Source organism: Thamnophis sirtalis, unplaced genomic scaffold (genome assembly GCF_051295495.1).
Source record: "Thamnophis sirtalis isolate CommonGarterSnake01/CBP01778 unplaced genomic scaffold, rThaSir2_p1.2 scaffold_11, whole genome shotgun sequence".
Lineage (NCBI taxonomy): Eukaryota > Metazoa > Chordata > Lepidosauria > Squamata > Natricidae > Thamnophis > Thamnophis sirtalis.
In genome coordinates, this window is record NW_028261391.1 from 31,699,906 (window position 1) to 31,713,963 (window position 14,058).

The window sequence follows — 14,058 nt, forward strand, 5'->3', positions numbered from 1 at the left end:
CTATTGTACCATTCTTCTTTTGTCCTCAATCTTTCCTAGCATTAGGCTGTTCTCCAGTGAGTCCTTCCTTCTCATTTGGTGGCCAAAGTATTTGAGTTTCATTTTCAGGATCTGCCCTTCTAAAGAGCAGTCAGAGTTGATCTCCTCTAGAACTGACTGGTTTGATCAACTTGCAGTCCAAGGGACTCACAGGACGACCAGCAACCAAGTACTCAGCAGCTTATATTTAAAATTCATCAGTATTATTGAAACCCTTAAGTAATGAACATCCATGTGCATATATAACAATCTAATGAGCATCATGATTTACATACAGAATTATATGTATATAGGTATATACTATATTATTTTAGTGATGTTGTTTTAATTGTTCATTGGGAGCTAAAGTTTGATATCAGATGCGCAACTATATAAATGCTTTTAAAAATTTCAAGGAAATCATGGGGATATCCTTTGTATGGCATCCTAGTAACCATATTACTAGTATGAGAGATGTGGAAGTGGTGAAAAAAGATGGTTACAGTGCAAAATTTAAGATTGATCATATTTAATTTCAATTTGCTTATTAACAATGAATTACATGTTATTTATATGACTGTACCTCATATACCTAATAATTGTTTATCTTCTGCCCCATTGAAAAGAACAGTTTTAATGAGATATCAAAAGGCAGACATTCAGACTCATGCACACTCACATACATTCTTGCCTTAAGGTTGCCTCTCTCTCCACTAAGGCCCAAGTTCAGTTTTCTAATTTTGTTCCTCACATGGCTGTAGGATACTAAGCAATGATAATAGTGCACCAGACAGCAGTGTCTGGAGATAGCCTGTTTCACTGTTTTGTTTCTAATCCATCAAGCACTCAAAAAGACATCCTCTCTAAGATCTTGGAACTTGCTGACATTGCTAAATTGACTTCTTTGATCAGAGAAAAGACAATGTCTGTTTATTGTTGACCGGAAACCCCTTATAGACTTTTTGCATGAAACGGGGGCAGGGGGTGGGGGGATTAACTCAATATCTATGTTTTTGATGATTAGACTACATAGATTATAGAAATGAGAGAGTTATATCTACAGAGTAAAAACTAAGTATATCATTGTACTTCAAACTGTTATAAAAAAAGATCAGAAGCTATTTATTTGTATTCTTCATTCTTTTCTATTTTTCTGTTATTCTGCCCCCCTGGTTTTTTGCACTTTTAATTTTCTCTTATATTTTTTTCCTTTTCTTACTTTTTATTAATTTGTATTAGGTTTTATCTTTCATTCTAAACATAATTCCCTTCTACCCCATGGATGGTGTGTGTATCTGTGTGTGTATTTGTAAATTACAGAAACAAGAAAATCTCTTCAAGAAGATTATTTTGGGTTTAAATATTTATAAAAGTTATGGTTGCTCTTATTCATAGCTTCTAAAATATAAACATGAACATTGTTTTTGGCATTGAAGGCTATTTTGTAAATATGTCAAGAGCACAAAGGCTCTGGTAAACTTGCATGTAAAAAAATTTTTTAGATCCCACACAGTGAACATAGCTTAAGATTCCATACAATGGACATGGTTGGAGACACTATTATATCTATTACACATTTGATAATATTATACTTGAATACAGGAAGAAAAAAAACACCAGATCTTTGGAACTGACCACCTCAGTTTTTAATCACTGGAATCTATGTTGAATCCAGACAATATGGTAAAACCTAACTTCGGTCTAGGAAAAGCTGCTCAGCTTATCTTTGAAGTGATTCCTCTACTTTGTCTACTTTGGAAATTGTCTTATCTTTTGGAAAGAAAATATTTTTTTTGATTTCTATGTTTTTACAAGCAAATTAATAAGTTAGCATTCAACTTATTCAATAACATGATAATGTACACACACAGTATTCTGAGCATAAAGGCTATATTGATCAGGAGAAAGAATGGGACATTCTGAAACATATGCAGAATAAGCTATATTTCATTCATTTCTTTTAACTTTATTTCATCTAAAATTTAAAATGGATGTAATTGTTGTAATTGCCTTTTCTATATGCCCTAATATGCTAATCAGAAATATGACACACCTACCAGTGGTGGGTTGCCATTTTTTTTACTACCAGTTTGGATGTATGGCTCTGCCCTCCCAAGCGGGTGAGCAGAGCTTCTTGCCGCTGCTACTACCAGTTCACCAATCCAGGCCGAACCGGGAGCTACCCACCTCTGACATATACCTATTTGATAAGAGAATTCCCCCCCCCCATCCAGAAAATTAACAACACAAAAAAGAGGAAATAATAAACCTTATACCTTAGAGTGCATAGTCATAACTATAGCTGAAGATGTTGCAAAGTTCAGCATTTAATATATCCAAATGAAATTTAGGCTGGAGAATAAATCTGTCAGGAAAACAGCCAAATAGAATTCTTTGCTTCTAATAAAGGTACACCTGATGCAATTCATGTAACACAATCGTTTATAGACTTCAGAACATTGTACGCATTCATTACTGCACATGCTCTTAGACTGATGAAAAGTGTCAGATGCCATTGGGTACATAGGTTTCATATTCTAAAGCAGCACAAGGAGAGGAAAGGAAAGGAAAGAAGGAAAGGAAAGGAAAGGAACATAATGTTGACATATAACCTTATGCAGCTGTTTTTCTGCATATGAAAATGATGCATATATGGCTTTATTTGCATGGTGGATTTAATGATGGTTAATGCTTCCAAGACAGGCCAAGACAGGCAATACAGTAATGAGGCAAAGTTTTGCTTATCTCCTAAACAGCCTTGCAGCTTCAGCTGGGGGAATGGTGAAAAGATAGAGGTGCTTTATGAAATTTGGCCTCATGCACTTGAACAACTGCTATGTTTTCTATGCCTTGAAATCCACAATGAACATGGTGTTTGAAAGCCAAGATCTCCCCAGTCTATTGCTGATAGACAACTGTGACTTTCTGCTGGTAGCTTTGAATCAGATATACCTAGCCAGCATTTCTTTATACACTTTCAAGGCTCTAAATTGGAGCTGAACCATATACAATTATAATAATTACAACTGACAGGATGAGAAGATAGTTGTTCAGATTCTCTTGCAGAAAAGCTAAGCATTTCCTTCTTTCATGCCATTCAATGACAAAGATAGGGAACCCATGACCAGCTAGCTACCTAGAGCCCCCAGTTCTGCTTTTTACTTGCCCTCACATTCCCTCACATTTAGCAATAGAAATAGAAGTTTGACTTATATACCGCTTCATAGGGCTTTCAGCCCTCTCTAAGCGGTTTACAAAGTCAGCATTATTGCCCCCACAGTCTGGGTCCTCATCTTACACACCTAGGAAGCATGGAAGGCTGAGTCAACCCTGAGCCGGTGAGATTTGAACCGCCGAACTGCAGTTAGAAGTCAGCTGAAGTGGCCTGCAGTACTGCACTCTAACCACTGCGCCACCTTGGCTATTGTCAAAATGAAATAGCAAATCACCAAATTACAACAGTACTATATTGTTTTTCTCTGACTTAAGGAAGAGAAAAAGCAGGGACAAAATAGCTAACAGATCCAAGTTCTAGTGCCTCTATCCAGAAACATCATAGTAACACACCATATAGCAATCATCAGCTGCATTAAAAAGAAGTGTGGTTTAAGTTGAATAGATAGACACTCTTCTATCAGTGACCTAATCCATTTGCCCACAGCAGCACTACATAACAAAGATGATTTATTGGGCTACCAATTTCATGATCTATCTAATTTAATCTTTGGCCACAGAAAGCTGCTCTTTAGGCTACCCATCTCATAAACTTACTTCCTGATTTCTATTCTAAAAATCCACTGAAATAAGTAAACCAATTATTTACAGCTTCACATTTAATCATTAAATCTACAACCGTTCTTCCAGACCATGTGCAATTTGTATGCTACAGATCTTTAACAAAGCCATAGTTTCTAATTTTATGCAAAAGACCAATCCTTACCGTTTTATTGCTTCTTCTTGTTTCCGGCGCTTTTCATTCTTTTCTTTCAAGTAAGCCAGGTTGGTTTCATTTCTCATGCGATCGTTCTCCCGGGCAATGTCAGATGCATTCTGTATAACTAAGCCATCATAGGCCTTCAGGCCCATATCTTCAATGTACTGGAGAAAAGTGCCCAGAGTGACCTCCTCCTGATTAGAATTCATCATCTTGTGGGAAATACTTCCTGTGGGTTGGCAAAAGGAAAAATGTTCATGCACACATACATTTTTTTCACTGGTTTTCTGTCCTTTGTCAAATCAGTGAACAATTCAAAATATGTCAGGTTTTTCAACTGTAATTTTATTTAAGGCTGAAAACAGTTTGAGTAATTATTAGATTTAGATTTATTTTATTTGTATGCCGCCCTTCTCTGGGAGGGACTCAGGGTGGCGAACAACTCAAGGGGGAAAAAGGGAAACATAGAGCACAATACAAGTAGTTTAAAAAGCCAAGAATCACACAACCACACAGGTCGAGAGGGGAGGGGAACTCATCAACCCCAGGCCTGCTGGCAAAGCCAGGTTTTGATGGCTTTTCGGAAGGCCTGGAGAGGGGTGAGGGTCCGAATCTCTGCGGGGAATTTATTCCAGAGGGCCGGAGCTGCCACAGAGAAGGCCCTCCCCCGGGTAGTAACCAGGTGGCATTGGCTGGTAGACGGAACCCGGAGGAGGGCGAACCTGTGTGATCTAATGGGTCTTTGGGAGGTAATTGGCAGCAGGCGGTCTCTCAAGTACCCAGGTCCAATACCATGAAGGGCTTTATAAGTTACGACTAGCACTTTGAAGCGTATCCGGAGACTGATCGGTAACCAGTGCAGCTCGCGGAGGATAGGTGTATTGGATTTTGTATTTTAAATAATGAGGATTATCCATTCCATGTTTCTTTGTATTACTGATCTAATAGAATTTCAAACTTTCTAGCTTATTTTTGAGTGTGCTCCAATTTGGGTTGCTGTTAGCTCTGTGAGCTCTGTTTTAAATGAATTGCATCAAATAAAAGTTTTATTGCTATATACCGAATTGGTTTTTTTCCCCTTCCTCTCTATTCTCTCCTACTTTGCTTGATGCAAAATACTGGAAATTTCAGACATTTGTTCATTGACTATTCCTTTTCTTTTTTGTCATCAAACACAACTGATTTAATTTAGAACTTTTATAAGGTCTAAATTTACAACAAGCATTTTCTAATGTTGTGACCTCTTTCATATAAACACACATACAGAGAGATAAATTTCATGGTTTTGTTTATTCTTTTATTTATGTATTTATCATATTTCTACACTGTCCATCTCACCTAAGTGCTATATGCATTAATATATGAAACTTGGCTGCCACCCAAGGAAGTATTCCCACCAAATCCATATGTTCCTTGGCTTAAGATAAATTCCATGCTTCTGATTAAAGTTGATTGTGATCCATGAAATCTCTGGCAATAGTAGAAGCATTTCTAAAGTGCTGCCAGATTGGTTTGGTGTTTATTTATTTCATCTTTACTTAGAAAACAAGTTTTAAAAGCAACCCTTAAGGGTTGTATTGATACATTCAAGGGAATGTATAGATAATACCCTCATATAAAAAGTTTTACAGCTTCTAATTACATTCAGCCATTATAATCATATTTCATTTTAAATGCTTGGGGAACACCTCAGTGTAAGTTCATTTATAGTTTTGATAACAATGATATTGAGGCCTATATGCTTAGTAGTGAAGCAAACATGAAGTTAGAAGGATTGTTTGCCTTTTCACCATATCCTATGCTGCTGAAAATCAACAAATTGTATTCAAAAACATTTCAGAATTTGCAATGGCAAAGACAGGACTGAATCAAAGATTACACTGCATGAGTAAATGGCAAATCTTACAATAGTTCCATCCGTTCAAAAGAAAAAGAAAAAAAACCCACAGTTTTTTTGCCCTAACTGTTCCCAATCATTTGGTGAAGAAAAATTTATTTTTGAACTGCTCTGTTGAAGAAGATAATTTCAGTGAAATTCTCACAGGTGGGATATGGTGTAGTTCTTATGAGACAAACCATAAGATGCATGAATATGCTGAATTTCATTCTAAATCATCTCACCACCAATCTGTGACCTGCTAGATTTGTCAGAATTCAATTAAATCCCATGGGAAGACATAACTACACTTTTTTCATTGGCATTAAGATTGAAAGGTTTGGACCGCAAAAAAAGCCTTAAAGATAAGACAACCTAAGTAGCAGAAAACAATAGCAGCATTTGCTCTGTCCGCCAATTCCAACATTAAAATAACCTGAAAAACGCTACCAAACGAAATGCCAAAGAAATGTTCGGGTATACTAGCCATAAAGTAAGAAAACTCTGAAACAAATTAAATTCAAGCATGCTGAATTTAAACCAATGGCAACAAAATAAACTATAAATTAGGAAGGGTCATTTAACCTAGTCCTAAGAAAGCATGTACATCAGCAACCTTGTTTGTTTTTAATTTCTGCATTAATGATGTGACTCTTTGCTTTAATTGTTCTGGATTTATATACGTAAAATTGCAGATCCATAATTCATTCATATGGATATGCATTACTTCAGTTTCAAAGAAAAATTTGCTGTGGAGTACTTGAGGTATATCTGAAACCTCATGCAGAAGGATCTTTTCCCATACATTCCAAAGCATGTTTTTGCCATTAAGCCTAATATTTCTATTGCATACTAGCCACTTTCCCTAACTTCGTGAAAGTGAGGTGCCTGAACAGCTACATATATGAAGAGAGCTAAATTAGGCTGGAAAAAGAATTGCTGCTTTCACAACTTGGGAAAATGTGCTTTATACATGCTACTGCTTCAAAGCATCTCTTTTGAATTATTGAAACAAACTGTAATTTATACTTTTACTTAAAACATTATATTTATAATGTTTTATAACATTGGTTCTGGGAAGTCAGGGGAGGGAAGGTTGGGGGGTTGGGGGGAGAGTGGGAGGGAGGGAAGTATATTAGGCTTGAGGAGGGGTGTTAGGTTTTAAAATAATATGATTGTACATGTATACTGTCTTCTCTTACTTTTTTAAAACAAAGATATGTTATGTATATTGAAATGAAAGTATAAATACCATCAACACAGAATGGAGTTTGCTCAGAAGCTGAAATACACCAAGTGAATGAGAGGAAGAGTGGGAAGCAGAGGAGAGAAGAAAGATAGGAGAGAGGGATAGGAGAGAGGGTAAGGATGGGAAGATGAGGAGAATAAAGAGGAGTGGAAAGGGGAGAGAGGAGAAGGAGAAAGGAAGGGGAAGTAGAGTAGAAAAGGATGATGGAGGGAAGAAAGGAGGTAGGGAGAGGGAGGAGAGAGGCAGAAGAAAGTGTTGGATAAGGCATAAATATGGTGTATGGAGAGCGGAAGAGCCAATAATTGGTTTTTATTGTTATTTTTATTTTTTTCCGGGAGTTGATGGCAAGATGAACTGATGTAATTATTAATTAACACAACATGATATTGGCTATGTAATAGTATACATGTGATTATATATTATGAAAATGAAAATAAAAAGATATTTTGGATAAAAACATTATACTTTAAATTTCCTTGCCTCCTCTATTAATTTTTGTTTGATGATGAGGGAAAAAAGATGAAATGAAGAAGGGGAAAAGACTAGACGTATAGAATATTGGAGGATGGGCTTGAATCCTAAAAAGACAGCAGCAATTTACAATAATGTTGTTGTTGTTGTTGTTGTTGTTGTTGTTGTTCCATTCAATCACACATGATTCTCAGACATTGCCTGCACAGGTCCCTGCAGTTTTCTTGGCAAGGATTTTCAGAAGTGGTTTCCATTGCCTCCTTCTTAGGACTGACTGAAAGTGGATTATCTCAAAGTCACCAGCTGGTTCTATGCCTAATATGAGACTAAAATTCATGGTCTCCTGGTTTCTAGCCTGATGCCTTAATCACTACACCAAACTGCTGTAGTTTGTACCGTACAAATGTTATACTAAGCAGTCTAAATCCAAATGTAACTTGCAATGCATGTTAAGGAAGGCCATATTTTCGTCAATGCCAATGAAGTTAACATAGTGTAGCACTAAATAATACATAATATTAAAGCAGACTCAGTTTTCCAGAGTTTTCATATTGTCACAATCATTCTTACATTCTTTAAAGTAAACCAGTATTATGAACACCTTTATATTAAAAGCACTAATCTGATCTTTGTATACCTTCATCAACCAGTATTTGAAGTGAATGAGGACCCTCAAGCTAATCTTGTAATCACTTTGCTATGTTATAATCCTTTATATTCTAGGAAATATTACTGTATTTAGTCTTTAGTAATTTGATTTCAAGATTTCATTGCCTGTACATAGCAGATTTGTCACTGAGCTGATTGTGTTAATAACATTTGACTATTAATATTTAAAGAAGGTTACGTGTTTTTCAACATATCTATTATTATTGTACTTGGTCTTTTACACTGTTTTAAACCTATTGTATGGAAGTAATATATACAATATTTATACAATACAAAATATACAGAGAAATCATAATTTCTCTGAAACTATGTCTTTTAAGGTTCCAGCCAATCTTTACCTACAATCAGGGCATTTCTCACTTTTCCTGACAAAATTTCTTATCTCCTGAACTGCATTTCATGTCTGTCAAATATGTTCAATTATGGGTTTTTTAAAGAAAATGTCTGCATTTTGGAATTGCAAGATACTTTTTCTCTTCATTATGGCAGAATTTAGGATTGCCCTGTCCATTCTAGTTTCTGGATAACCCACTTTTCCTACAAAACAAATTGCATTCATTACTTCTTCATGCCATTGGACAGATGAATGGTGAATCAGTTATCAATTCAACACTGAATATCAACAGTTTAAAAGTGAATGCCATGCAGCTTATGCAAGCTTGTCATTTGATGATAGAGAAAACATCCAGCCATCTAACTTGCTACAAGTCAGAAGTTTATGTATGGAGGTCACCGTTTTCTTTAAAACACAGCATGGTTTAAATTTTTTACTACTTTCCCTTCATCTCTTGCTTACGGTCATGATGGAAATGCTGTGATAGAAAGAAATGCCTTAGAATCATTTGGACAAAAGATGTTCTATGGAGAAGAAATGAAGTTCTCAGAAACTGTCTTTTTACTTTTTATTTTTCCTGTTAGTTTATTCAGCTTACACAGCAAGGTCACTGCATGATACATTTTTTAGGGAGCCTGTGAATACTCCCATGACTAATTGCAATGGGATGATAACAATGCATGGGCAATTTCAGTAAATGAAAATAAATAATGGATTGGGTTTTTCAATCAAATATCTCTGATTTCCTGAAAAGTGATGACTTAATATAATAAAAAAATCCTGAAGAACTCAGATGCTTAAATCACTCAGTAAAAGCACAAAGGGGAAACCCATGACTTATGTCAGACTAATTAAACAATAATGTTCCAGTTCATTTAAGGCTATAAATATATATATGTAAAATATGTGTATTATACCTGATCTCATTTAGCTGCTCTGGTTAAGTCAGCTTTCCACAATTTAGTAGTTTCTGGATGAATTGCTAATTAAATTCCAAGAATGTATTCCTTGGTAATTCTGTGAATTACAATCTCAATTTACAGAGTGATGAGTTGGAGACACTAAGGCTAAATCATAAAATTTTGATGATTTATAGAATGGAGAAGTGCCAAGGGGTAGAGTGAAATTATCTGAAAAGATAGATAGATAGATAGATAGATAGATAGATAGATAGATAGATAGATAGATAGATAGCACATAAAAACAAATTAGAGAGCTAGTGTGTGACCCATCTCAACTTCTTCTTTGTGTAGTCTTTCCCCAAGAATTTCACTGTTGAAGGAAATTCTTTGTAAACAAAAGGAAGTAAACTTATGCTTGTCCTCTCTACTAACAGCATTGTGGAGGAAGAGGCATCTTCAAGATACTACAGGAAAAAAATATACTGTACATCTTCTATTTTCTTTTATTATACCTCTGAAAGGTAGTTCAGGTTACATCTGATGTACAAGTCAGAGTCATCTAATAAGTTTCATGGCTCAGTTGGGAACTGAACCTGAACCTTCCCCAATATTAATTCAGCATTATAATCTCTACATCCAATTGTCTCTCATGCAAATTTTGCAGAATGATGCTCATTTGTCAAAATGGTTCTCTGCATGACTCCTAGCCATTTTCAGCACACTTAAGAAAATCCTCATTTGGAGTTTCTTCAGATTTGCATGGAAAATTCCCTAGTCAGCTTAAGAAGCCTTTTGACCCGTATGGTTAGCCACATGAAGTTCCTTGTGTAGAGTTTCAAGTGGTTACCATGATGCAATTTGTATATCTGGTTTGAACTGTGCTGTACTGGAAAGAAAACTACATGTGGACAAAAGGATAGGACAGGTTGTTAAAAGATAACCTATTCCGGAAGTAAGAAATTAATTTCCTATCACTGACATCCCTGTCTTGAATTACAATTGCATTTCCCCTCCCAGATAAATGGAAGAATGTAAAAAGGAATAGGTTTTCAAGCTTACACAAGTCAGCATGCAGATTCCCTTTTATCTTCTCTTTGATATGTTCATTTTTCAGCACATGTAAATTCTAATGGAACAATGACATCATCAAATAGCAGATGCATTCCATTCCAGTTGTAGCATTTGGGTTCTGTTTGAATGATTTAAATGCTTACAAGACATTTAAGTGCTATACAGACAGACCACATTCTGTTTATACCAAACTGCTGACTGCAGCACCACTATAAGTGTATCACACTCTAGATTCTCCTCTCTTTCAGGTTGCTGCCTTTTATGCAATGGCTTTTAGAAGACATATAATTTTATGGATAGGCACATTGTCAATGAAACTCTCATATTGTGTCTGGATCCTTCCTTGTTAATTTTTAAGTGGATTTAATTTTTTTAAAGGAAATTACTTCTGTTTCCACATGGTAGGCATGCTGAGAAATATTATCTAGGTGCTAAAATTACTGATAATGACAAAGATAGAGCAAAGTCTAAACTTTTCTGCAAAGTCTTGGTAAGTTCATCCTACCTAGAAACTTTCTATGCACAGTTGCAATAATTTATTATATTGGTGTATCTATACATGTAAGAGCATATGCACTGGTATATATATGGGCATGTTTATGTGGTTGTGTTAGCATATGTGCATTTACATATATGTGTATTTTTCCCAACAGGATTTCAGAGTAAATGAAGAAAAGCTCCCTTTACAGCTAAAAGAAGCCACTTGTGTGAAAGTATTGGCAATAAAGAACTTTACAAACTGCATATATTAAGGATGGGTACAATTTGCACAATAGATTCTCTTTCCTGCAGGCCATAGACCACAAGGCTTGAAGAGTGTGGATCACTGATACTGTTATTATGGTGGTTTACGTGTCAATGGTAAGACATTTATTCCATGATGCCTTTTCATATGTGTCTTAATCCCAGACACAATTTCCTAACAAGAAATAACATATAACTAGAGTCTCGACAACCAGAAGCAGCCACAATTGATAAATTAAGCTTATAGATAACTAGGTCTGCATGGTTAGGTTTAAAGAAAGATATAATATATTTGTTTAAGTATATGTAATCATGTTCTTAGAGGGGCATATAGAGAAGAGAACAAGGTAAAGTGAAGATATTTTGTCTAAGAGAAAGAAATTTAAATGTGAAATACTAAGCGTATGCTTTATATAAGAAATAATTAATATAGCTATGAAAGATATTTGCAGTGTGTTTCATGAAAATAGGAAAAAACATTTTAATAATTTAGCATGGCTTTTACAAACGAACACTCCACCCACCAAATTTTCTTATAAGACAGTCTAATGCACAGAAAAAGAAGGGAAAAAATCCCAATACATTACATTTTAGTTTGTCTGGTGTTTAATTAATATTTTTAAAACACAGAAAGTTTTTCATTAGATACTTCTAGACTGTAAATAAATCATTTTTGCTGATATACATCTTTTACAGCATTTCATTTCATTAGCATGCTTCGAGGTTGTTTTAAATAAATGGATGGATGGATAGATGGATGGATGAATAATGTATGTGCAGGCATACATGCATACATATATATATATTTATATACATACCAAGATTAAAGTCCTTGGGGGACTGCTAAGTGCAATAATTAAAGGTGACTTTTATCTGTAAAAGCCCTTTCTTATGATTTAGCTCAGTGCAGTCTGAAGGGATATTTCAGCACCATTTAAAAAACAACAACAACAACAGATTTTGCAGACTGGCTCAGTTTTTCTTCAGTTAAAGTGCTTGAGATCTCCTTGGCAAAGATATCCAAATTGTAGCATTCTGCATCTCCAGAAGTCCGTATGTTCAATTCAAAATGCAGGTCTTCTCCATACAGGATTTAAAAAAGGCTTTTAAAGTTTGACTTTTAAAAATACAGTATTGGGAAGAGAGAGAGTCTGGCATCTTAAATCCACCTTGAAAGAAAGGACAGTTAAGGTATCAGGGGGCACCAGTGGTACCCTGCTTTGAAGTCCAAAAGAAATGAAATGGGAGGGTTTTTTGCCCACTTCACCACACAGAAGATTACAGCACCAGCATATGTGATGATAGAGAGGGGGTTAAGGTGCCTCATTGGAGTGGATGCTGTGGAGACCAAGAGAACGAAAAAGAATGGATAGAAAGCATTGTATCCAAATGGCTTCGTGCAGTTGTAAAAGCAGTCCTTGTTGCCATCTAAACACGGAAGGTTGTAAAACAGTCTTTCTTGCACTCTTCCACTCTGTCCCCCCCTCCGCCTTCTCGCTGTGTGTGTCTCTCTCTCCCGCTCTCTCCCTTTCTGTTGATGCTGTTGTTGATTAATCAGGGATTCTCAAACAAAGAGCAAGCCTACCTTCGGCTTTGAGCAGTGATCTGAAGCTTCACTTTTCCTGCAATCCGTTTGCATTCAGTAGCCAAGCAGCCAGCATTCTAGCACCTTGGACAGTTCCTTTTTTTTGCTTTCCTCAGGCCCGTTGGGAAAAAAATTGAGCCAGGGGAACAAGTGAAGAAATGGCAAGAGACCGGAAAGCAGCAGCCTTCGACTCCAGCTTGCAGTCCCCAGGGGCGCAGCTGCTCATTAAAACCTCCTATACAGACGACAGATTCTCTCTCTTTTCTCTTGGCTACACAGAAGTCTGACCAGCAAAATAATCCGGTGTGGGTGTGGGTGTGGGTGTGTAGAATCTGTACAAATCCACCCTCTTTAGGTAGGGCAAAATATGAAACAAGACTGTTCCATTCTTATCCCCCACTCCTCCCAAAACATCTCTCCACGGAGAATGGACAAGTTAACCTTTAGTCCTGGAAAGCGCAGCCACTTAGAGGGAACATTTAAGTCTCGGCTTGAGATTCACATATTGATGTATCGTTTGCACTCACCCTCGTTGTAAAAGCCATGCAAAGCTCACAATTACTGCTGACGCAGATTAGGCTGCTGCTTGGGGAATGGTAGGAGGAGCTTTTTAACCTCATCAAAACAACTTCCCACCACCTGCTCCCAATGCATGAAAACATATCTCCCCTACTTGGAATGAGTAACCATGTAATCATATGATTTGTAAGGCATTTGAGTCTAGTGCAAGACTTCCTGTAGGTGGATATGAAACAAATGGAGCTGTGATCTACATGACGTACCACAGTATTTTATAACACCACTTTACTTCAACTATTAAAAGCGGAAATAGTTTTAGATCAGTATCAGAAGATACGCGTGCATGCACACACACACACACACACACACACACACACACGCAGGCAGGCAGGCAGACAGACAGAGAGATAGATAGGCAGGCAAAATGTTCAAGTACCCTTAATCAACAATTTATTTTAGTTATTTATTTAGTTATTTCATAATGAACATGAATCCACTAATCAATTAAAATCTATGTTGTCTTACTAGCTTTTACCCAACTTTTGGCATCTTCTAGATGAATACCTAAATGTAGCTTTCAGAATTCTCAGTCATCATGGTGACTGGTAGTTCTGGAAGTTGTGATTCCCATACATGTTGTGGGGAGCATCAGGTTGGAAAAGAGAAGTCTTTGGGGAAGATAGGAT

General features: G+C 36.3%; 1 protein-coding gene across 1 annotated transcript in view; it reads right to left on the reverse strand.

Moving 5' to 3' along the window:
* Positions 1 to 13,367, reverse strand: part of NYAP2 (neuronal tyrosine-phosphorylated phosphoinositide-3-kinase adaptor 2) — a 145,016-nt gene extending 131,649 nt beyond the window's left edge. Inside the window, exons 1-2 of the mRNA XM_014054690.2 lie at positions 12,087 to 13,367; positions 3,959 to 4,181 (exon numbers count right to left, since the gene is read on the reverse strand). Of these exons, the coding sequence (XP_013910165.2) occupies positions 3,959 to 4,164 (206 nt within the window). The 5' untranslated portion in view covers positions 4,165 to 4,181; positions 12,087 to 13,367. The remainder of the gene's footprint in view (positions 1 to 3,958; positions 4,182 to 12,086) is intronic.
* Positions 13,368 to 14,058: the final 691 nt, after the last annotated feature.